Below are 23603 nucleotides of genomic sequence, written 5' to 3' on the forward strand. Positions count from 1 at the left end.
CCCATGCACAAGTAGGAAAAGAAAAATTTACCAAATGAAATAATATATTAGGAGTACTAAGCTGTATTACTGAATAGTGATAATGAAGTACATAGTCTAACACTAAAAACTGATCTCAAACCATGTTTGAAAAAATAGAATTTATCTGTTAATTGAAAAAAACAAACAATCTTGCAAAATCTATCGGCACTTCTGTTCCAACAGTTCATGTTTCTAGATGCCAAACTCACACAGTTGGCAGAAAGAAGGAAAATTAACTAAAATATCAAATATTATGTATTTACAGGACAAAAGTATTTTCTAACCAAAAGAAATCATGTTCTGTAAGACAGAAACCTAAATTTATCTGTCAGTTCAGAAAAGCATCTCACCTGTGAAGTGATATTAAGTGTAACTGCATCAAGACCACCTGACAACACTCCCTGAGCATCAGCAAGAGTCAAAGTGACACTACCATCTCCTCCAACTCCTGATGAAGACATGACCAAATTCTGTGCAGAAACTGCAGACTGAGATATGGGTGTTGCTGAAGGAAGATTTGTTCCCCCTGCTGTATTAAGTTCTGGAACATATGCAAAATGGTAAAAAAAAATAAATCTCTTACATACATAAACACTAAACTACAAATTTATTTTAAGTGAACTTAGTAATATCTGTTTCCCATTGCTAGGATTTCCTATTGTGGAATCAACAAAATCAGTTAAGCTGCTAACCAAGAACCGAAAGTTGTCAGTCAGATGATAAAATCAGAGAAAATACATTTAAGTGTAGCTTCATGAACACAGTATGGCACTCACAGGTGGTCACGTGCATATACAAACATATATAGGTAGAAATTCATAAACATATTTAAAATCTCAAAATTTGAATAATAGAGAAAATTTGGTATTTTATCACTTCTGCAGCGAAGGCACCAGATTTTGTCGTCCTACAGTTTATAGATATAATTCTTCAATACTCCTGTAACTGCCTCAAAGTACTAATTTAAGACATGTCTTCTTGTTTTCATTTTTTTCCTATTGTGTGGAATAAAATTCATTTAAACTGACATAACAATTTAAAGCTTGTGAGAAAACACACAAAACAAAGTTCCTGAATCATGACATGCAAGATTATTCCATTTAATTCTAGTATTTACTTTTTAAACAAAGTATTATTTTCAATTAGAAAAAATGTTGTATGCATACCTGGAGCATTTAGTGAAGGGCCCTGAGAAAGAAGCTGGTCATTGCTTATAGTTAATGTAGCACCTGTAGTCTGACTGCTGATGGTTGGTGCTGTCAGCCTTAAGCCAGTGTTCAGATCAGTACTTCCAGAATTATGCTGAATAAGATCTTGGCCTGAATAGAAATAAGTCCTACCATAACTGGAATCGTCTCAGCATTATTCTGCTACTGTTCTTGCAATAGATCATAAAATAATAAAAGTAGAAAACAACCAAAGTAGAAATACAACCAAAACACAAAATTAACTTCTACACATGCAGATTTTTATGCAGTGGTTTGGCAAGTTTTTAATACAGATGTGATTATGCAAATCCAGATACTAACATGTACAGAAATACCTGAGATTAGTAATATTTAGACAAATATGGATCTTACTTCTCTAGATTCAAAGCACCAACTTGATCAATCTATAAAAATCCAGCTGTTAACTGATGCTACGAATAAAACAGTGAACCAATCTAACGTGTTCGGGTTTAAAACACGGATTTGGGGAGTACCTTTTAAAGCTGATAAATATAAGGAAAATACGCCATGGGAAAACTGTGGACTGTGAAAATCCTTGTATGCTACTGTATAGGTACTCTATGAAATAGAGATCTGGTATCATTAAAGATTTTTAAAAACACAAACCAGATATTGTAAGAGTGATTTCTTGAGGACTTCCTGATGAGGTCGCAGTAGTGGAACCTGAAGCATGAGCTAGAACTTGACTCAAACTGGAATTATTTATGGTCAACATTATTTCATGTTGTCCATTTGTAGATGACACCATACCCTGTGAAGTCATGACTTGAGTAATGTCTTGTGCACCTAAATTAAAGTGGTAGAATAAAAGAAAAAATCCATGAATATCCTTCGGTGGAATTTTTGACAGAACTTTTTAGAGCAATTTATACATTATTTTCGCAGATACTATAACTGATGCAGCCAAGGGAAGATGCTAGAACTTGCAGTAGAAAGTAAAAATTTTTTTCACATCCTATTTATTCTTCTACAGTTAAGATTTTCAGAATGAAGATTTTTGTATTTTGCTCAAAACCATGGAAGTTCTTAAGTATTTTCATAGAATGGCCTGTGTTGGAAGGGACTCTAAAGATTACATGGTTTCAACTCCTCTGTCATGGGCAGGGATGACTTCCACTACACCAAGCCACTCAAAACCTCATTCAACCTGGCCTTGAACACTTCCAAGGATGGGGCATCCACAGCTTCTATGGGCAATCTGTTCCAGTGCCTCACTACCTTCACAATAAAGAATTTCTTCCTAATAGCTAATCTAAACCTACTCTCTAATTCACCTTCTGAAAAAAATCGTATTAAGAAAGGGTAACACAAAGCTGTAAAATTTGCTGAAGATGCTCAAGCAAGAACTGCAAGTTTATTTTATTAAAATGAGATGTTTGGTGGGAGTGGGGGGAGGCAGTGTTGACATTTTCTCACTGTGAGTAATCCCCTGAGTAAAATTAAGAAATTGAATGCACAATAAAACCACTGACAGTGCTTACCATTAGCACTGGTTGTCAGCACAGACTCCTGCTCAGACAGGGACCCTATGGTCATGTTAGCAGATGATGTTACTGTGGGCTGCAAAGACAAGCCTGATATGGGCTGAATAACCACGTTAGCTGGCACTGCATTTTCTGTTGCCTGGAGGGAGGGATTCTGTGGAGCCATGGTGGGATCTCCAGTCAGCTGCTGAGTAAGTAAATTACTCTGCTGTAATGTCTGCTGTAGGATACTTGGATCAATCTGAAAAACAAGTTTTCAGCAATCAATATGAAGTTAACAAACTGGGTTAAATGAATATTCTTAACATAAATCCAGAATACATATTTACTGCATAGAGAGTAAATACAGTACTGAAAATTTATAATTAACAATTTAAAATTTATATTTCGTTTTTATGTGTCTGTATCTAGCCAGTCTCTGAAGTGACTATGTAACCAGTCTATTCAGATTCACTTTCCCTCTCTTCCTTCAGCAAAATGTTTGGGAAATCATGATCAGTTACATATCAGCATACCTAGCCCCAGGTAAACACACTGCTGGTATTCTGTACTGTCCTATTAGTGCATGTAATGCTTATCACAGTCTCCAAGCCTTTGAAAGTGAAAAGGTATGGAGCAGAGAGAAGATTGATACCAGAAATTATTTAATTTTTCAGCTCCTAAGGGTCATTAAGGTCTCATTTCACAAGCCAACAACTGTTCTCTATACTTAAAGATAAGACATTTTCCTCTTCAGAGATATTTAGCAGTTGAGAAAAACAAAAGGAAAATGTCCCCGTTTTATGCTAAAAACTCTGAACAGAGGGACTATGAGCAACTCAATGCAACTCTGCAGATGTCCCTTCCCTGACCTTGGGGTTGTACCTGGCAACCTTCAGAGGGCTCCTCCAACAACAGTAATTCTGTGCAACGGATCAAACACAGCCACGTTCAAGAAAATAATTGTTTCACACACCTCAAGAACTTTTAAATGCAATAATCTCACCTCTTTCTGTCATTCTTTTTATAAGCTCAGTGGGAATTTAAACTGTGAGTTCAACCATTAAAGGCTTGCAAAGTAACACAGTGCCTTATGCTTAGAAAAGAACACTCTGTGCAATAATTTGGGTTTGTTTTGGGGGGTGGGTGCCTTTTGGGGGTTGGGTGGGAGCTAAAGTACTTTTGAAGTTTAAAGAAAAAAATGCAATTAAAAGAAAAAAATACATATTTTAAAGCAGTCTGTCAAAATCCCTGAGAGGTAAAAAATCCTGAAAAAAATGAAAATTAAAGAAACCAAACCAGAAACATACCCCACTGCACAGCTATTTTTTAAGTCTTCTACATTGTACAAGTGATAGAGTATGCTAGTAGCTCACTCAACTCAAGAACTCTTCCAGAATTATGTAGGCTCCTTAAACTTTCTTCAGCCCTCAAAGTGACTCTACAGAATTAAAAGCAAGGAGCAGTGAGCAACTTACCTGTAATGTTATGTTGTTAATACCAGTGGCATCTATTCCAGAAATCTGAACATTTTGTCCAACCAGATTAGCAGCAAGTTGTAACTGTATTCCTTCAAGAGTGGCCAAGCTACCATCTGTCAAGGACACAGTTAAGTCACCTCCAGCTACCAAAGAAAACAGTTATATTGTAATGTTTTTATTTACTATTACTGACTACCTCTTTCAGCGTGCTTATTTTTATAAATTAAATCAATATAAAAGCTACATACACACACATTTATTTATGACAAGAAAGATAATTTGAAGCTTATAATTTGATTATAAAGTAATTTGACTGCCTGTTTTAAAGCTTCATAAATTCCACGTGATTTAAGGATTGCTATGTAGGCACTAACTAGCGGCTTACAAAACAAGAATCCCTCCTGAGTAGCATTAGAAATCTGGAAAAATTGGTTTAGATTTCCTTGGAGAGTGTGCTGCACCAAAACAAAGGAGCACACACACAGGGCATTTACATTCTGACTCTGAACATACACAAGAAAGCTACTGCCACATTTTGCACAGCACAGACATGGTTCAGTATCAAACTGCCGAAGTTCATCCTCTGTACTTAGATGGATGAAAATAAAGGTGCATTAGCAATTGAAATCCAAAAGTCTTTAGACCTTAAAAAGGTTCTAATCTCAAAAGTTGAATAGGTCATCTCTACAAAAGGTCTTGAGAGCATATATGGAAAAAGTCATCTTTTGTTTTGACGTACCTTCTTCTCCAAACACCCTGAGTGTGATCAACCAGTTTCCTTTGGTTGATGCTTCAAAAACATCTATCCTTCCCTCTTGAGAATTCTTTAGTATAATAAATCTGGTTTACAACGCACCCAAAAAATACCTTCTCTGGCCAAACCCACATAACTAGTCTCAATTTAAGAAGGTCTCTTTTTAGGACATCTGAACAAACTAAACACTCCACCTTAGTATTTTCAAAAATCCAAGCAAACAATTTCTCATCACAAGTTTATCACTCACTGTACCTGTCAAATAACATCAATAGCTTCTGAACATCAACTATTTGTTCATTTTGGACAACAGTTTAGATCAAATCAGATAAGCTGGAATGGCTACAGTTAAACATGATACTGATATAATACTCTGAATTTGTGGGCATACCTGCTAAATCATAGACGTGGACTGAAAAAAATGCCAAAGCACATAAAATCAAAGTTTCGCTTTCAGAAATGACAGACAGTCCAAGACCCACAATTTAAGTAGTACATTTAAGAGTACCAAGGCATGTCTTCAGACATCTTAATACTATTCTACATTCAAACTTGTCCCTGTCCAAAGTTCACCTGAGCAGTTACACAAACATTGGGTCAGGGAGCACCTACCCAAAAAATACCTGAAAAAAATTTAGAAATAGGCAAGGATCATTCTCAAAAGGTCACTTTCTCACAACATGAAGCCTGTTGGGTATTCTGTGCCAGTTGGTCGAAGAATGGCCTGTAGCACATTTAATGTGCTAATGCAGCTGTAGTCACTGTCAATTAGTGAGACTTCATATCTTAAGCACTCAATTATCTAACATACATACCTACAGTACTAGTTTTTTGTATTGTTAGAGTTTTCTTGCTTTGTGTTGAGGTTGGGGGTCTTTTGATTGGTTTTCTTTTGGTGGGGGTGTTTTTTTTTATTTTGGAGAAATAACTACACATGTACCACAGAGGATGTACACTTAAAAGACATTCTTCATTATTCACATAAATAAGTAGTGTAGACAAACAGTAACTGTTTTACTTATTTTCTTTTTAAATAAAACCAAGAAAGTATTACCACAAAGAATACAAGTACTCCAGCTATTTGTTATCTGCATTTTCTTCCACTGCAGTATCTGCAGCGCAATACCACAGGAGAACTGAAGAGACTTCTAGGTGAACTGCATATATTTTTCTTTCATTCTTAAGTAAATTTCTATTCATGTCACCACTGTGCATCAAACCATGAATTCAGTAAAACTCTTACCTGTTTGGCAAGCAGTGTTTGGTAAAACTTTCCAAACTCTAATAGAAAGCAAATTTCATAACTTGATCACCACACCAGCACCTCCACCACCATCCCCATCCATTTTTACCTGATACTGAAGCAGGCAGGATAGCCTGGCCCACAAGTCCTTGTTGAAGTAAATTTTGATCAAACTGACTCGTCAAAACAGAGTTATTCATGATGAAAACATTAGGGTCTGTTGAGGATGAATTAAGAAGACTGACTGGTTGTAATCCCTCAGTTGAAGTCCGGGCAACAGGCTTCCTAACTTTCTTTGCATCCGGTTTATAATGACACTGTATGTGGGTTTTTCTGCGCCCTGAAGTACGAAACCGCAAATCACAGTGTGGGCATTTGAAGGGCTTTGCTCCCGTATGCAGGCGCATGTGGACTTTTAGACTGCCTTTTGTAGAGAAAGAGTTACTGCACACGTGACAACAGAAGAGCTTCTGGCCTAGAAAAGTTTCAAAACCGGAAAGATAAGTGATTAAATCCCTAAAAAGATTGAGAGGACTAAATCATCCATTTAACAAACCCCGTAATAGATTCTAAACTAATTTGAACATATAAATTAGAAATAATTGGACTTTATCATTTGGCTGCTTTTCAGATGAATTAAGGTTCTCAATGAAGAGCATATTAACTTTTTCCTTTTACTAAAACCCCATATGCTTTTAAAGCTTTCATGCAGAATCTTATTTGGTCACCTTCATTCCTCTGTCATCCTTCTCATCTCATATTCCTGACTAATCCAGTTGTTTCAACTACACACTCATTTCCTTCTTAATTCCAGCAGCTTTATTGTTCTGTTTCAATGCTGCCCTAACTAACCAGTATTAATGGATTACAAGTAAGAAACTATTAAGTGAGATAACATTCTATAACAACATATCAAGCCCACAAAGTAATCCAGAAGCACAGAAATGTGGTCTATACATATACAGACCTCTTTGTCTCTCCTTTTGGAGTGCATAACATCTGAAAAATATCCTTGGTCTCAAATGGAATTTTTAATGTACTACAAATACAAGCAAACTACAGAGTTTATTCCTTGAACCATACACACAGCTATACAATTCACAAAAGCATAATGTAACTATCTGGCAGAAAACATGCCACTGCAGCTGAAAACCCTCTATAACTCCTGAAATTCCCAGGCCTTCCAGCACAATATTGCTTCCTAGCTAAACAAGGGAAAGAAACCAATGCATTTGGTAAAGAAATCACAAGAGCAATATGTGCCTATAAGTCCTGCTATTGAGTTCTAGTTTTCATTTACACAGAAGAATCTCTCATCCATTTCCTGAACTACAACTCAACCTACTTCAAATTACAAAACCCTGGCACACTGTTGTCACTCCCTGTTAAACAAAACTAAGTAAACCTCTGACAATGTTCTGTTTCAAAAAATGGAGAAGAAAGAGCCCAATAACATGAACCAGTGAAACAATGGGAATCTGGGCTGCAGCAGAGTCACCTACCACATTCACAGTGCCACAAAGGAAGCTATCCAGCAGTCTTTCCCCAGAATAGAAAAAATTTCCAGAATAAAAAATTCCCACCCATTGGGAGAAAGGGGGGTGGAAAAATAAGAGAGAGAGAGAAGGAAACCAACACAAAAAAAAGCAGGAAGGAACAAACAGAACATCTGAAGTTCTGTTATCTAAATATGCAATGAGATTGTGAGCTGACTCCTGGGCCTTTTGTGTAAATATCAGAAATCTGTAAAGAAAAAAGAAAGGTGGTTGAACTGTTTTCAGTAGTTTAGTATTTTTGAGTTAACATCCACAAGGGAAACTTGGAGGCAAGATGATCACAAATTTGGATGAGAAGTCATCAAGGAATGGCAAACACTAAATTGGCACTGCTTCCAAATACAGCAAAAATTAAATGTGTTTTATGCCACTGACACACCACACTACTGGCTACACAACTAACAAGTTAACAAGAGCTGCTATCTGAAACAATATATCTGAAAGAACTGTAATCAGGAAACTGGAAAAGCAATGAAGACAGAAATGCAATAGTGTGTGACTTCAGTTACCCACTTCATGCTACACCAGGATGCAGGAGCTAAGTGTTCAGACAAAGAACCATATACCTCTCTGAGAAACTTCTAATCTTCCAGTGAAGCCCCGAACTAATTCTCTGGATCAATGCTGGTTACAGATGATATCAGCTAGGTTCCTATCCAGGCAACTTTCATTTACAGGTGAGGAATAGAGTAGCTTTTCAAACAGAACTATTTTTAGGGGAGTTACAGATATTAATATTGTAAATTTTTTTTTATTATTCATTTAAATAAATTATGGATCTCTCAATATAAAACCAATGAACTAGCAAGTGTAGGTATTGCCCACAGATGAAGACAGCATTGCAGAAAGCAATCTAGGCTCAAAGGCAGAAAACTGCACATTAGCTAAACTTCATCCAGCACAAGCTGGCCCAAGTATAAAAAACATGGAAAAAAACTCCCATAACATAAAATGAATTACAATAGGGAAAACGATGTGGTTTTTGCAGTAAAAATTACACCTCACAAATCTGTGAGTGCTCTTTGAAGAAGATGAGATTTCCAGTGTATCTGGGTTTTTGGAGATTTACACTGGTTTTACACTAAAAGATCTTCATAAAAATGCTGCCACAGGATGAAAGGAAAGTCTTTGCATGAACTAAAGAAAACCAGTTCTAAGACTGAACACAAATGGCTTACATGGACAATTTTCAAAGGGCTGTAAGTCAGCAGAAGAGCTCTTAAGCACCTGAGCAAGGATTCAAACCATTAAAATTGCACCATATGTATTATGAAAGAGAGAATGAATAGCAGGTTGGGAAAGTCTGTTTAAGGATGTTAAAATAAAAATTTACAAAGCTCCATTATGTATTATCAAAACGTCTGCACAACCACAAAGAGCTAAAAATTTAAGAAGAGGAAACAATTTATTTCTCAAACAAAAATCTAGTGGGCTTATGAACAAAATTATCAAGACAACAAACTGGAAATCAAACTTGAATCCAGAAACTTACTACTACTGACTACTGAAGGCCATTCCTTTTTATCCAGTTTTTCTGCATTCAGAAAACAGCTGGATAAAACTAATGTAAAATATTCCATTAAAGCTAGCAAGCAAAGAGATGCAATCTCTTATTCAGAGTCCGACAATTTGTAAACTGCTTGAACCTGGAGGTAACATGACACAATCCCTGCTTTGTTCCTTTCATTATCCTTACTGTCTGCTACTGTCTGTTCTGATCTACACAACAATTTCACATAACATGAGTACTATTTCTTGCTAAACAACAGTAGAAAGTACAAATACAGTAAAATGAAAAGGGAGCTTCCATGAGCAAAATAATAACGCATTACAACATTAAAAGCTTTCTATCTTGTTGGTTTTTTTTTTCATTTTTGAAAAGAGATCATAATGAAACTTAACAAAACTGTAGACATATTTAGAAATTAATTAGATCAGGAGTGGGTTTATTACAGAAGTTCAATGCTAAGAAGAAAACAAGTATGAAAGACTTAGAAGGCTTTTTTTAATTGGCACAAAATTGTAGTTGAAAAATACTACTATTAAAATCAGACCTCTCTCAGGAATACAAAAGCCTACCGTAAAAATCTAAATATTGCAGATATTCAGGTTTACATTCAACTTGCAAAATTCAAACAGCTGAATGCTCAAAATTTTTGTACTCTTATTTTCCAGTTTATGTAGCAGTGCAAACATTAATGTTTATAGTTTTTTTTAACCTCTAAATTATATAAGATTCCCTCAACTCCACCTTCTTACTCAGGAAAATCATTTATCATTGAAATGCTGCAGAAGACCTGACATGAACATATTCAAGAAACTTACATACACAGTTTTTAGCATGAGCTAAGACCATGCTTTAGAACCATGCTGTAATAACATGGTTTATTCAGAGTGTTCTGATGTGATTCATTTGATGGTGTCACAAGTACCAAATTTCCACTAGCATTGCCATCCACAGCTCCAAATACTAGATCACAGTGAAACATAACATTCCCTGCAAAATCTGTAATTAAACAGCTGGTCAAGAAAGCAAACAGCTTCTAAACAAAGACATGCAAAACCTTACTGACCTGTGTGTGTTTTAACATGACAATCCAGAGTGGATTTTACAGTGAAACTCTTCCCACATTCATCACACTTATACGGCTTCTCTCCAGTATGGATACGAACATGCCTAATAATTCCAGGATACATGTACAAGTGAAATTCTACTTTTATGTCAGTTTGTACAAATATTTATCTTCTATCTTATTAATTTTATTAATAAATTAAATACTTATACTAGCATTACACTAAGCAGAACAAGAAGATTTAAGTATTTGCATTTTCTTCAACATGTTTTTATATGCAAGTATTAGATAAAAAAACCCCAATTTATTCTAAAAATTCATAATAATAATAGCTTTCATACTGTGGGCAAATAAATATGAAAGAGCTGGATTAGTCATATTCAGAATATGTTACATTTTGACACATTTTTAAACCACTGTGAAAAAGAAAAATTTATGTAAATATTAGTCAAACTTCAACTTGGGCATAAAGAGTTATATGAAATTGTAATTTCAAAAGTTTCTGGTGAACTATACAGCAAATTAAAAACATATGAACATATTCCATTCCTCACCTGACTAAATCACTGGGTTTTTTAAAGCTCTTGGGACAATAACTGCAACAGTTGGCATATTTGGGCTCTGCTTCCAGTTCTGCTTGCTTATCTTTCATCTCACTAATTCTGTCTTTCTCTGCAGCTGACTGGACAAGAACTTTTTCTGACACAGTGGCACTTTCTTGAGGCCTAATCTTTGCCAGTTCTGCTGTCTCTTCTTCTGTAAAAGTTATGACACCAGGACGAGATTTTCTGGAAGTTCTTTCAGAGCTTTCATCATCATCTTCAACACATGCAACTATTAAGTTAAAAAAAAAATCAAACCAAAATAAAAACCACATTTCTATTCAGTTTAATCTGTCAGCTGAAATTACAAAAAATAGAAGGGTTTATTATAAAACACACAGCCACTACATTTTGTGCTTGGACTTGCACTGTTATGGACTTTAATCTCTTTTAGAGGTCTAACTACTCATGTCTGTACTTCATTTTAAAAAAAGCTGGATTTATAATTCTTATCTTTATAATAACTTACACAGGTTAAGTAATACAGGACAAAAGATCTACTTTAGTGACATAATAAAATAGCTATGTTACATACAATACCTTTACTGTGCTGAACAGATCCTGGAAAACTAGTTTATTTAAACAATTCAGGTAACAGAGAAATTTCAGCAGCTCTAAACAGCAGACATTATCCATGCTGGAAGGTTATTTTGTACCATCACTGTTATAGCATTCATGTAATCCACCAAAACATTTGCATTTCTTATGTAGTAAGGACTGTAAAAATAAAAATGAAATCATTTACCTCCTCCTCCTGTATCTGTAGCTGCTGCTACAGCTGAGGAGACTGCCTGATGTTTTTTCATATGTTTTTTGCAGTGAACAGTTGTTCGAAAGCTTTCATCACAGAATGGGCACTTGTAAGGCTTCATGCTCATGTGAGTTGCCATGTGCCTGGTAAGGCTGCCATTAGTTGTGAAGGAGGTATTGCAAATGCTACAGCTGAATGCTTTAACTCCTTAAAGTAACAGAAACAAATAAGTAGCATGCTATTTGTTTAAGTTTACTCACACAGGACATTTACAAAACCCAAACATGAGTTAAGCTAATAATAGAGCTGGTATACTCTGTTTACCTGTATGAGTCTTCTCATGTGACTTAAGAACTCCCGAGGAAACAAAACCACGGCCACAGAGTTGGCATTTATAAGGTTTCTCACCAGTATGTGATCGTACATGTTGCTTCAAATGGCTGGATTTCTTAAAACCCTTGTTGCAATATTCACATCTGTTAGAAGAAAATAGTTTTCGTTAGTTTAATGTAGTTATTAGGCATAATAATTACATAATAATTACATGTAATAATTAGCCATTCAGGAAATTCTGTGACAAAAGCTAGAAGTGTAACATACCTATATGAACGCCTACTTTGATCTTCATTATCCTCAAGAAAATGAGGCCTTTGGGTGTGCAATTGAAGTTCTTCCTGTGGTGACTGGTCTTGCATCAAGCGAGTGGTCTAAAAATCAAAGCCTCAAGTGAATTTCAGTAACATAGTATTTAAATATAGTCTCACAAACAGGCAAGAAAAAAATTACAGCATTTACAGTCAACACAAGTAATTAAATTTATGCTTTCATGCATTTTGATAGGAAATTAAGAGTGCAATGTAATACCTCACTCTTCCATACTGAGAAGGAAAGTATAAAAATGTTCAGCTACTGAACTGGAATAAACAGACAACATAGTACACTTACACTACCCTGAATCTCCACAAAAATGTATCTAAATTGTATACATTTACTAGTGTTTGAAGAGTTAAATTTAAAACTAGACCAGACATTTTGAATACTGAGTAAGCAGCAAAACACAGTGCTGCTGACAAACTTCACTACTTTCTGAACACTCCTGTAAGTAAAAGCCACAACAGAATAATCCTTGAGAGAGCAAGAAATTTCAAAACTGAAGACAAGGAAATTCCGAAGCCTGTAGGCTGGAATGACTCAAACTCTTCCACATCCTAAAATCCACATCAGTTCTCTGACAACATGTGCACTTTGCAAACAAGCTTCAAGAGACAGCAATTCCTAGAAGTCATCTTGGTAAATACATTGCAACAGATTGTCTTCATGCTAGGTACTTCTAATGTCATAAAAGTTATAGTTAAACTGTATTTTTAGCAATTGAGCCCTTTTACAAATTTAACTAAATGACAAGCATGCAAAAACATCATACACTGCATTATGCAAGCTCCATGAATGATGACTTAAAGATTTGTAATGCTTTTTTAAATTGCTTGATCATATGTGTCTATAAACATATAGATTGAATACTTAGAAGAGAATATAATGAAATAATGTTAAATTATTTCATAACACTATATCCTCTCCTTAGTTTTAAAGTCACAATCCAACATTATAGTACTTTTTTAAGTCTAGAGCATCAAAACATGCACTTCCTTTTCAGAAACTGTAGTCAAAGCACTTATCCTCTCCTCATGTTTCTAATTTCCAGTTGTTAAACACAAGCAATCTAGAGAAGAAATCCCAGAACTTTTCTGACTTCTTGTTTTACCTAATCATCAATGAAACAGTGCAAGAAAGTCAAAACTGAACACAGAAAAATTAATCCTGCCTTCAAGTAGTACTTACTACATTAATAGTGTCTGTATTTGGAACCTGAAGAAGGGCTGGTGGATGATAACTCGTTGAAAGAGCCTGAGATTCAAGTGTGCTTGAATCCTGCAGCTGTTGTACAGCTGGAAATTGACTCTGTTGATTGTAGTTGTCATTCACAGTAAAACCTGCAGAAATTAAACAGTCATAAACGTGCAAAATACACTGATTTGGACTTTGAATAACACCACACTTTTCTGAAGACTACCTTCAAAAGAGAATAAGCAGCATTACCATATAGTAATAGTTGTACTCTTCACTGTTGAGCATCAAAACATACACAAGTTTCTGGCATCTACATAATAGGCATAACAGGGTTACTTACCGTTAGCTGGAATTCTATTGGAAAATCTCCTCCACAGAAAAACACTGTTTGAAGTTCCTTCAGGGTGCCACAATTACCTTAGAGCCATTGAAATTTTGAATTTCTTGTATGTAAGCATGCATGTGTCAAACAGGTTGACCCATCTCCCTTTATCCACGTTGGTACCACGCTCCCTTAACTACACTGGAAGCCGATCACAAGGATGCAAAGCTCAGTGGGGAGGATGGCGGGTGAGTGGAGGAGATGACCCAATAGGAGAACTCCAGTTTCTGACAAAGTAACCCCATTTTCTCCTACTTTGGATCTCCTCCACATATCCCCACTCTTTAGATAATAGTAGAGTAGAGCCTCTCAAAGGCAAACTGCAAAGTAAAAAATAAACACATTTTTATTCGCATTTCAGGTATAAAAGCCTGAAATTTTTATTTCATTTTGTTCTCCTGAAATAGCAGGTCTTAATCATCTTTTCTAAATCAATGAATGAAATGATAGCACCAATTATTGAGAGCTCAGATTGCAGTGTTTTTGATGCTATTAGAGATGTCCTTTTACCAACCCTTTTAAATCTTAATACTTCCAGTATTAAAAAATAGTCCATAATGTCATGTGGAAAAAATTAAACCACAAGTATCAGTAATTAATGTATGGGCAACAATTTCAGTACTTCTGTGCAGTTTGCCTTTAGCGGACAAAAAGGGTAAAGATTATGAACACAGGGTAGAAACAAACCCACATCAGATGATCACAGCATCAAAGGCCAAAAAGCAATGCTTAAAGAATGTTTTTGAGCAACAGTAAAACAAAAACCTGGATCTGTTGAGTTTAAGCAGAAATGTTCCCAAGAGACACTTTCCACAGCAGAAGAATATTGTAATCAGTAGAGAAAAAAACCCCTATTTGTAGGCTACTGCTTAGACCATGGAATGAAAACTCAAGAATGTAAATAAATCTTGAAAGCATTATTAATCAGGTCATAACTAGTAACCAAACTTAATGCTGAAACTCACATATTATTTTCTCTCCTAGAAGTACCACAAGAGTACAAGAAAAAAAGATCCTAAAAGCTGGACCTTGTACCTCAATTGGCTTTTGTGAAATGACAAAAAAATAGCCTGAAGAAAGAAATGAAAACTTCTGCATTGATAAGAGGGCTGCTAATTTCTACTTCTCAAATTAATTTTAGAAGTATCTTTATAGAAAAATGACGTTCCCACTACATGGGATGAGAATACAAAAAAACAAGACTCAAGAAACTGAAGCAAAGTGATGTTACTTACATGCCCTACATAAAAAAAACAACTACTAAATATACTATGTAAAAACCTGAAATTTCTTATTTAATCAGTAGGTATATTTTACTAGCTAAGAAGGAAAAAAGAAGTTACTGTACTATGACCTATTTCATTTCACAATGTTTGAATGAATTATTGAGATTCTGAAAAATTTCCCAGGATCATACAGCAATATGCCCAGGAAGAGCATTGAATGTGGAGGTATTTGAGGACAAACTGAAGAAAGAAATGCTACTTCTGAAAGTAGTTTGGGAATAAATACAAACCAAAGCTGTAACAAGAATATACACGATGCATCCCCATTTTGCTCAATTCCTAGCGTAAGGGTCAATTTCCTCTCAAAATTTAATAAAGATCTGACAATTTTGAGCATTCTAAAAGCATTTGCTACTGCCATACTATTTCTATAGAACAATACTAAAAAAACCCCATGCCACCAAACACCAGAATCCAGACATTGTCTGAGAAAGAAATTTCACAACCTTTATTTTCTGCTCTTGTTTTCATCACTGTATGTTGTTTTCCAGAAGCTTCTGATCTATCTTAAAAGAACAGAGAGTATCTTATGCCCTGTATAATAAGGGGAGCCTCTTACTACAAAGTCCTCTAAACTTGGAATTGGATTTGGTGTTTTTCAGTACAAGTAATCATTCGTGTATCTTGGGATTTTTTCAGCTTTAGGATATCATCCAACCTTTTATCTTCAATATCAACAAAACATAGCAAAAAACAGAACACTCTGGAAATCATTTTACTCATAGAAAGATGTGTCTTGCATGTGAAAATGAGAAAACAACAGTATGACTTTGTAGTAAATACAGTATTTAATTCAGAAGAAATTTCACATCTTTACTGACAGATCTTTTAAATTCTAACACTATAAACATTGATATGAACACGTGCATCTCAGCAGGGATCAGTGACTATCAATTACTTGTTCTGCAGGTTTGCTTCTTAGGCAAAGGAAACCAGCTGGACAGTACTGACTGCAAATATGTGTAAACAGTTACTGCAAGATCAGTATTCTAAGTCCTGAGATTGCAGATCAGCTTCTTAGGAAAGCAAATAGCATTCTGGTGGCAAGGGTATGTTTGTATGGGCTATAGAACTAACATTTGGACTTCTGGTTTTTCAAGATCATTTACCTATCGCCACTATTTGAATTATCATTCAACCATGCTTACAGGGACACCTTGAAGGAAGTAAAGGTGATATAATTTATATGAAAACACATTTGCTGACAGGTGATATTCAGTAACCCAAATTCAGTTTCAGATAAAAGACACATTTTTTGTTCTGACTTCACTTAAAAATCTTCAAATGAAGATTAATACACTACAAAGAACTTAAGTCCTTTTCCTCAGCCTCCAAATCTAGCTCAAATGAATCATTTGATACTGTTGCACCCTCACAGGATATGCACTTTTTACAAGTCTGAACATATGAAGAAAATAACCTATCTGAATAAACAAGAAATTCAACAGAAGTATTACGAACAAACCTGAAAGAAGAAACTAAGTTTTGCCAGGTCTATGCAGACCTAGAGATTACCCTCATCTGTCTAAAATGCAAAGTTGGGGTTTTTCCCTCAAAAAAGGAAAAAGAAAAATCAAACAACCTTTCAAAGACTTTTTTTTAAACTCCTACATAATTTTATTAATAAACACTGAATCAAAATATTTAATCAAGAATACAGCCTATAAATATAAAGAATAAAAAAGACAGTGTTTTAAGCTTGAATGTTCTGCCTAGCTGATAGGAAAAAGGAATTAGGAGCATGAAGCACAGATGCAGACATAGGGAGAGGGTCGACCAATTTAACGCATGCATCCGCGCAAATGCTTACCTACCTGAAATTCAAAAATTTTGAAGGGCTCCAGGATCTTCAAGGAAACTTCAAAGAGTTGGGAATCTGTGGATGAGATTCCAAGTAGAATAGGAGACATCTTACACAAATGAGACTTTAAAATGCCCACACCACACATGTTCTGCTTCTCTGAACCAATTGTACAACATATTGATGATCAATCTAGATTTCTGATGATGAAAGAATTGTTTTGTGGGTTCCAGGAGCTTCTTCCCTCCCCAAGAAATCATTTGATATTTATATAACACAGAAGATACACATACACAGAAACTGATAAAACAAGAGTTACTTATTGGGTTTATAAATTCTAAGGAGCCATTAAAATATACCAGACAAAAACCACTCTTCACAATAATGTAGAACAAAAGGCTGCTTTTTTTTCCATAGTGTCTTCTCATTCATTTGAAAAACTGTAAAAGCCAAGCAATGAAAATAAGCACAGTATTTTAAGAGGATCTGGATCAGTCTTGTTTAATAAAGGTGGAGACTTTAATTTTCTTTTCTTTACATGCAAAGCAGCACAACCTAGAGAAGTAAAATTGGCAAATTATACTATTTCTTCACAGTGTGATACAACTTTCCACAGTCAATTAAGTTTTTACAAATGATATCGTACAATTACAAGGGAATGAAACTAAGAACAGAGAAGTTTGTGCACATAGAATACCAATTACTGGTTATCAGCTACAGAAAGTTATTTCCTGGAGTCAGAAACAAGGAGATCAAGGGATAAGCCAGTGATGTTTCCAAATCAAACAAATGAAAACCCCTTGAATATTCCCCACCTCAGCAACAGCCCCCCTGCCAGAAAACCCAAAACAACGACCAAGAAAACCCCAAAACAAAATTAGTAGCTTCATAATATGTAACAATTCAAGAAATCCAGCTGTGAAAAGCAAAAAAAGACAGTAATTTCTTTACTATTTGCAGGCTACACACACTTACACATACTTCTCTGTATTTTAGGAGGAAAAAATAGTTTCCAAGTGCTTACAATGTCTTAGTTTGCTAGTTTCATTGCTCTATAAAATATAAAAAGAAACCACTGTGGATAGGTGAAAGGATGATTTTTATCTGACTGTATTTTGCATTGTATTTTTCCAAAATGAATCCCAGTAGCTACTCACTCAAATCATAAGACTGTGTTTCTGATCATCTCAGGTTATGAGCATGTATATCAAGGGAGAAACCTGTGCAAACTGCCTACTGCCACAGCAAGTTCAAACACAATCAAGGAAAGAATCTTATATGCTTCACTATAAAACCCATACTGTAATGACTAGACATCGGCTCATAAAAGCAAAAAAAAAATTAAGTATTCATAATATTCTAGCAAGTATAGCTTCAGAATGGTAATTTTTTTCCAAGTTCTCTGCATTGCAGTTACTTTAACTGCAGATGCCCACTTTAAAAATGTTTTATCATAGCTATGCTGTAAAGTCAGATTTATAAAACTGCTTTTTACCTCCTTTATTCATTACTAACCTTGTGATAAGCTCTGTTGATCAAATGGCTGCTGTGTTATAGTCTGTTGTTCAAACTGAGTGATGTTTTCCTGTAAAGCATGCTGGGACGTCACAAATCTATCTGAAATGCGGAAAGGAAGGAGAGGGAAAAGGGGGAAATGAAAAATATCAAGAAAAAAATATGTAATTAAATGTGTATTTCAGTTGTTTTGAAACCTTCATATTTTACAGTCATCCAAATTTTCACATTAAAAAGAAACTAAACAATTATTAGCTGAACAGGTATTCAAATCTTTGTTTATAGTACATTTTATTTATATTCCCTTGTTGTACTCAATAACTCACTGCACCATGAAAAAGGGCAAAGCAAAACCAAAATACTTTGTTCCACTATTACAAATAAAATAAGAACATGGAACGTTCACCTCAAACCACAGGTATTACTTTCTAAGTAGACTATAAAGCAGAGCTTTTTAATAATCAGAGAACTGACATGGTAAGGTTTTGCAGATGGATCATTTCTTTTGTATATTTGTTTAGTAGTTTTGCTTGTGACAACTAAAGGGTGCAATAGTAAACGTAAACACCAATGAATGAAACTGTACCATATACTTTAAGTATATAGTAAGTAGCCTTTACTCCATGTATTTTTGTAGTTCCTGTCAAGAAGCAATTATTTGAGAAATTGTAAACTTACCTCATTATAAACCTTATCATATTTCAAATACTCACCCTCATCTTGCTCTAAAGGCTGATCAGCCAATTCTTGTTCTAGTGCTGTTTCTTCTGTGCCTACTACTGGCTGCTGGTCTAACTCTAAAATAGCCTGCTGATCTGTTGCAACAGTTTCTGACTGCTGTAGCTCATCACTTTGAATCTCCACCTGCATTTGTGTAGAAACATGAATGCTCTGCTGATGTACTGTAGAATCATCTATTGAAGAAGACTGCTGATTCTGCTGAAGTTGCTGTGCAAGTTCATATCTACAAAGTAAGGTGAGAAAGTCTTTATGGTTTCAGCTAGACATTTATCCTATTTATATGAACAATTTTTTATTTTTACTGTACACCACAATTTACTATACCTGCAAAGATACCTAAGGTTTGCTACCCGTAAATAAAAATCCTTATTAAAACATATACAGGTCCTACACAGCAAAGCTGCCTTTCCAAGCATCTTTAAGGAATGGCTGCTGAATTACATTGGAAGACTTATACAAATATTGCAAGCATACCTATGAGTCTTCATGTGTTTTTTACAGTTGAGTGATGTTTTGAATGTTTTTTGACAGTAGGGACACATATATGGTCGAAGGTCATTATGGATCCCCATGTGCCGCCTGAGGCTACCACCAGTAGTGAAGGCCCCGTTGCACACAACGCACTTGAAAGCTTTCAATCCAGTATGTGTTCTAATATGTGCTTTCAGAACTCCAGCTGACACAAAACCTCTTCCACACTGAGAGCACTTAAAAGGCTTTTCACCTGTATGAGACCTTTTTAAGAGAAAGCAGAAGTTAAAATAGATTTAAATGTTTGATTTGCAAAGTTATTAAAGGACTCAACTGTAAAATGAGCGAAATAAACCAAACTAAGGTGACAGCTGTATGGATGGAAGAGGCCCCAGCTAGGAAAACCAAAAATTAAACTTTATTAAGATAAACAACCTGGCAGGGCTAAAAACAATACTGAGTGTAGTTTTAATGATGTTGTACAGTCCAATCTCCTTTTCTGATTGTACTTTGTCTCCATCACAATATTTGGGTTTAATGTTTCCATTCCAGATGGTGCAGTAGTTCTCAAGACTAGTATATTATCACTCACATGTATTTTCCTCAATTCAGCTAACAAACTGTCCACAAAAGTTTGGAGAAAAAGACATGGTTCTCCTTATATATACTACCACTACACTTAACAACAAAACTCTTGGGAAAAGAACTGTGTCCATCCCGAATACCTCCCAAACAAGGCAAAACCTGTCTCTCATAATGCTATGTGAAAAAAATATTCAAGCTTCTTGTTTATCAAAGTACATAGCACTCACTATATCATTCCTTCTAAAAGTGCTAGGGGAGTTTCCCTTTAGGACTACACTGAGATACAAAACGGACAGAAGGAAAAGTTAGGAAATGAAATGGAACGCAACATTAATTTTAAGGGTTACATCCCAGGAGAGAGCTAGAAAGAAGGCAATGGGAATGCTAGGAAATGGAAGATAAAAGAAGCAAGGTTGAATAAAATCAGGAAAAGTAAGGGACAGCTTATGATTACAGTAACCTTCGAAGTCTATGACCACCACATCAGAGACCAAAACAAAGTATATGACGGACATGAAGATTACTCTTTTTCTACCAATACACATGATAACAATTAGCAGTAGAGTATCCTGACCTTCCTTGGTGTGCCTGGGGGATTATTTGACACACTATTCACAATCACTGCTCTACTGAAAATACCTACTACAAGTTTCCCTCTTTTTCAGAGAGGGAAAGAAACTTTGTAAGCAATGATCAGCACTACGCCATGAGGACACACTGTCCACAAAATTATCAAGCAAAGTAATTTAATAACAACAATGCCAATTTACAAAGAGCAAACATGTGACAAGAAAAAGTTTCTAATTCCTCCACAATTCTTAAACAAAGCCAGGGCTCACTCAGTACTCAGTTGGAAGATCAAAGAAACACAGCAGCAGGTGATTGGTACCCACATCCTATTTTTTCATTTTCAGTATAATTCAAAATTATTTTCATTTAAATCAATCCATCTGGAATGTGTCTACAGAAGACAATGAGAAATCTAGGTAGGATATTACAAAAGAAAAAATGGGATATTGTAAAGCTTCCCTTCCTCCTGTTAAGACAGCATATAAAACCCAAGAACTGTTTCAAGGCAATGTGAGAACTTAAAAATACAGAACTTGAGTTTTAAAGAGAGTATGAGGAGCTCACCATGACCTAAGCTGGAGAGAGTGAGAAAGCAGTACAGAGCTTACACTGCAGAAACAAGCAGATTGCCACCTGCTTGTATGGACTCTTCCCTTAAATTCCAGTAACCATCTTTGGTGGGGTTTTTTCGTATTTCTTCTTCTAGTTGTTTATAGCTTGTAAGTCAGAGAGCACTGTTTTATACCTTGACTAAATGTTTAATCTAATTGCCTGCAAAACCACAACCCAATATAACTTTGAAGCTACTCCTCTTCTCAAAAAAAGACTGGATTAGTTCCCTCCACTGGTTCTTCTACAATATAAATTTTTCTATGACTACATGACTGTGGTTCTAACAAGCACTGAATATACAGACCTTGAACTGAGCTTCAAGCAACAAAATGATCCCCAGCAACATTTACTCAATTACAATTTAAACTCCAATTCTTTTAGGTTTTAGGAGTTACATACAAAGCAGGGAATCTGGAGTATGCAATTACAAAATTACCACAAGAATTCACAAACAATGCTTTTTATTTTCTATACACGGTTTTGGAAGAAAGAATTCAAGTGTCAGTAAACTTAACTGCACATTGAACACAACCACTTATACTGCTAGAACTGCACATAGCCATGAGTTAGTCCAAAGCCTCCTCCAACTCAACAACAAAAAAAAAATCAATTATCACTTGTTCAGTGTTTAAGAGATGGTAAAAAAAGTCTTTTCAGTGAATACCATATAAATGTAATGTCTTTCCACAAATTTGTTATCGCATACATTTCCTTTCTTGATTGTGTTTATTTTACCTGATGTGTTGTTTAAGATGACAGGATTTTTTATAGGCTCGATGGCAATAGTAGCATTTGTATGGTCTCTCTGCATTATTCACAAAATTACTGTTAAAATAGTTTTGGAAGACCTGGCTATTCCTCGGGATTGGCTGGATAAGACCTGCATACATAAACACACCAACAGAAAAAATTGATTGGTAAAGTTATTCCAAGGATGCAATAGTCTGAAGAGCTAGTACTTGAAAAGAAAGCATGACTGAACTTGTAGTATCGAAAAATATAAAGAAAATGTGCATGTTTTCAGCATTTACTTAAAATTATGCATACATACAGCATTATGGATATTATACTGTACATGGTATTTTAATGGTAAGTTCTCCTTTTATCCACAGGTCCACTTCACTACAGTAGCACCCTTGTCTAAAATGAGCATTAACTTCTTCTAAAGTTGACAGTTATGAATTCGTCACTGATCAAATAATATCTTCTCCTTCCAACCTCTACCTTAGCAAATGATATTTAATCAATTTATATCAAGTATTATCAGGTATACAACTTGGCAAATATTTAATATGCCTTTTGTGAAAAGCATTGAAACAGATAGAGAACAATTTGCAGACTTTTTAAATAGACTTTTAGAAAAATTAAGACTATTACAGAAAGCAAAATATATATCCACAAAAGTGCCACTCAAAGATTAACACTATTACAAAGTAACATTATTAGATTCTTGACACCTCTAAAAGAACTAAAATTCTTTTTTGGGGGGAAGGAGTAAAAATGTGGAAATGTTGTCAGGGGGTGTAAAAAACATGACACACCTTCTAGATAAACAGTAGAACTTATTTTTACATAGAACATTCTAATATCAGCAGAGTTCATGTGTTATCAGCATCCATAGGAAACAACTTCTACAGTCTTTCTTGTTAATATTAATCTTTCTCCAAAAATTGGACTTTGATGGTGCAGATCTTAATTGTGTTGAAGTGGACCTTCTCTTCAGAATTGAGAAATGGGATTATACTTGCTTCTGGGGTTCACTCAAGAAAGAAATACTGCGTGATCTGTCTGAAGCTGTCAGTTAAGTTTTTGAAAAATTTAAGTTTCTTCTATATGATACCAAAATAACCCCTACTCTTGCTTTCAGTAACTCCTGGATGCAGTGAAAGCAAAAGGATGTTTAAAGAGTGATAAAAAATTTTATTGATATAAGATAAAGGTATTACCAATGTAAGATTCCACCACAAAAATGACTGTATGATAGATAAGCCAAGGGTTAGCATTAGCAGACTGTTCAATCAAACAACAAAGAGTAAACACCTCACCCACTACATTGACCTCTACTGGACAACTACATATTGCTTTGTACAACTTCTTCCAAAAAGCAGTTTAACATAAT

The 23603-nt window shown here is 35.2% G+C and overlaps 1 protein-coding gene across 3 annotated transcripts in view; it reads right to left on the minus strand.

Moving 5' to 3' along the window:
- Window positions 1–23603, minus strand: part of ZNF236 (zinc finger protein 236) — a 76173-nt gene that overhangs the window by 15020 nt on the left and 37550 nt on the right. For 2 of the 3 annotated variants that reach the window (XM_030965443.1, XM_030965458.1), the window contains exons 13-28: window positions 22220–22364; window positions 19721–19981; window positions 19219–19469; window positions 18506–18607; window positions 13513–13664; window positions 12274–12380; window positions 11998–12149; window positions 11668–11880; window positions 10875–11154; window positions 10321–10424; window positions 6301–6666; window positions 4192–4337; window positions 2732–2975; window positions 1857–2036; window positions 1188–1340; window positions 372–562 (exon numbers count right to left, since the gene is read on the minus strand). In XM_030965443.1, coding sequence (XP_030821303.1) covers window positions 372–562; window positions 1188–1340; window positions 1857–2036; window positions 2732–2975; window positions 4192–4337; window positions 6301–6666; window positions 10321–10424; window positions 10875–11154; window positions 11668–11880; window positions 11998–12149; window positions 12274–12380; window positions 13513–13664; window positions 18506–18607; window positions 19219–19469; window positions 19721–19981; window positions 22220–22364 — 3047 coding nt within the window. The remainder of the gene's footprint in view (window positions 1–371; window positions 563–1187; window positions 1341–1856; window positions 2037–2731; window positions 2976–4191; window positions 4338–6300; window positions 6667–10320; window positions 10425–10874; window positions 11155–11667; window positions 11881–11997; window positions 12150–12273; window positions 12381–13512; window positions 13665–18505; window positions 18608–19218; window positions 19470–19720; window positions 19982–22219; window positions 22365–23603) is intronic. The other variant, XM_030965449.1, reaches the window with a different exon arrangement.

Source organism: Camarhynchus parvulus, chromosome 2 (assembly GCF_901933205.1).
Source record: "Camarhynchus parvulus chromosome 2, STF_HiC, whole genome shotgun sequence".
NCBI lineage: Eukaryota > Metazoa > Chordata > Aves > Passeriformes > Thraupidae > Camarhynchus > Camarhynchus parvulus.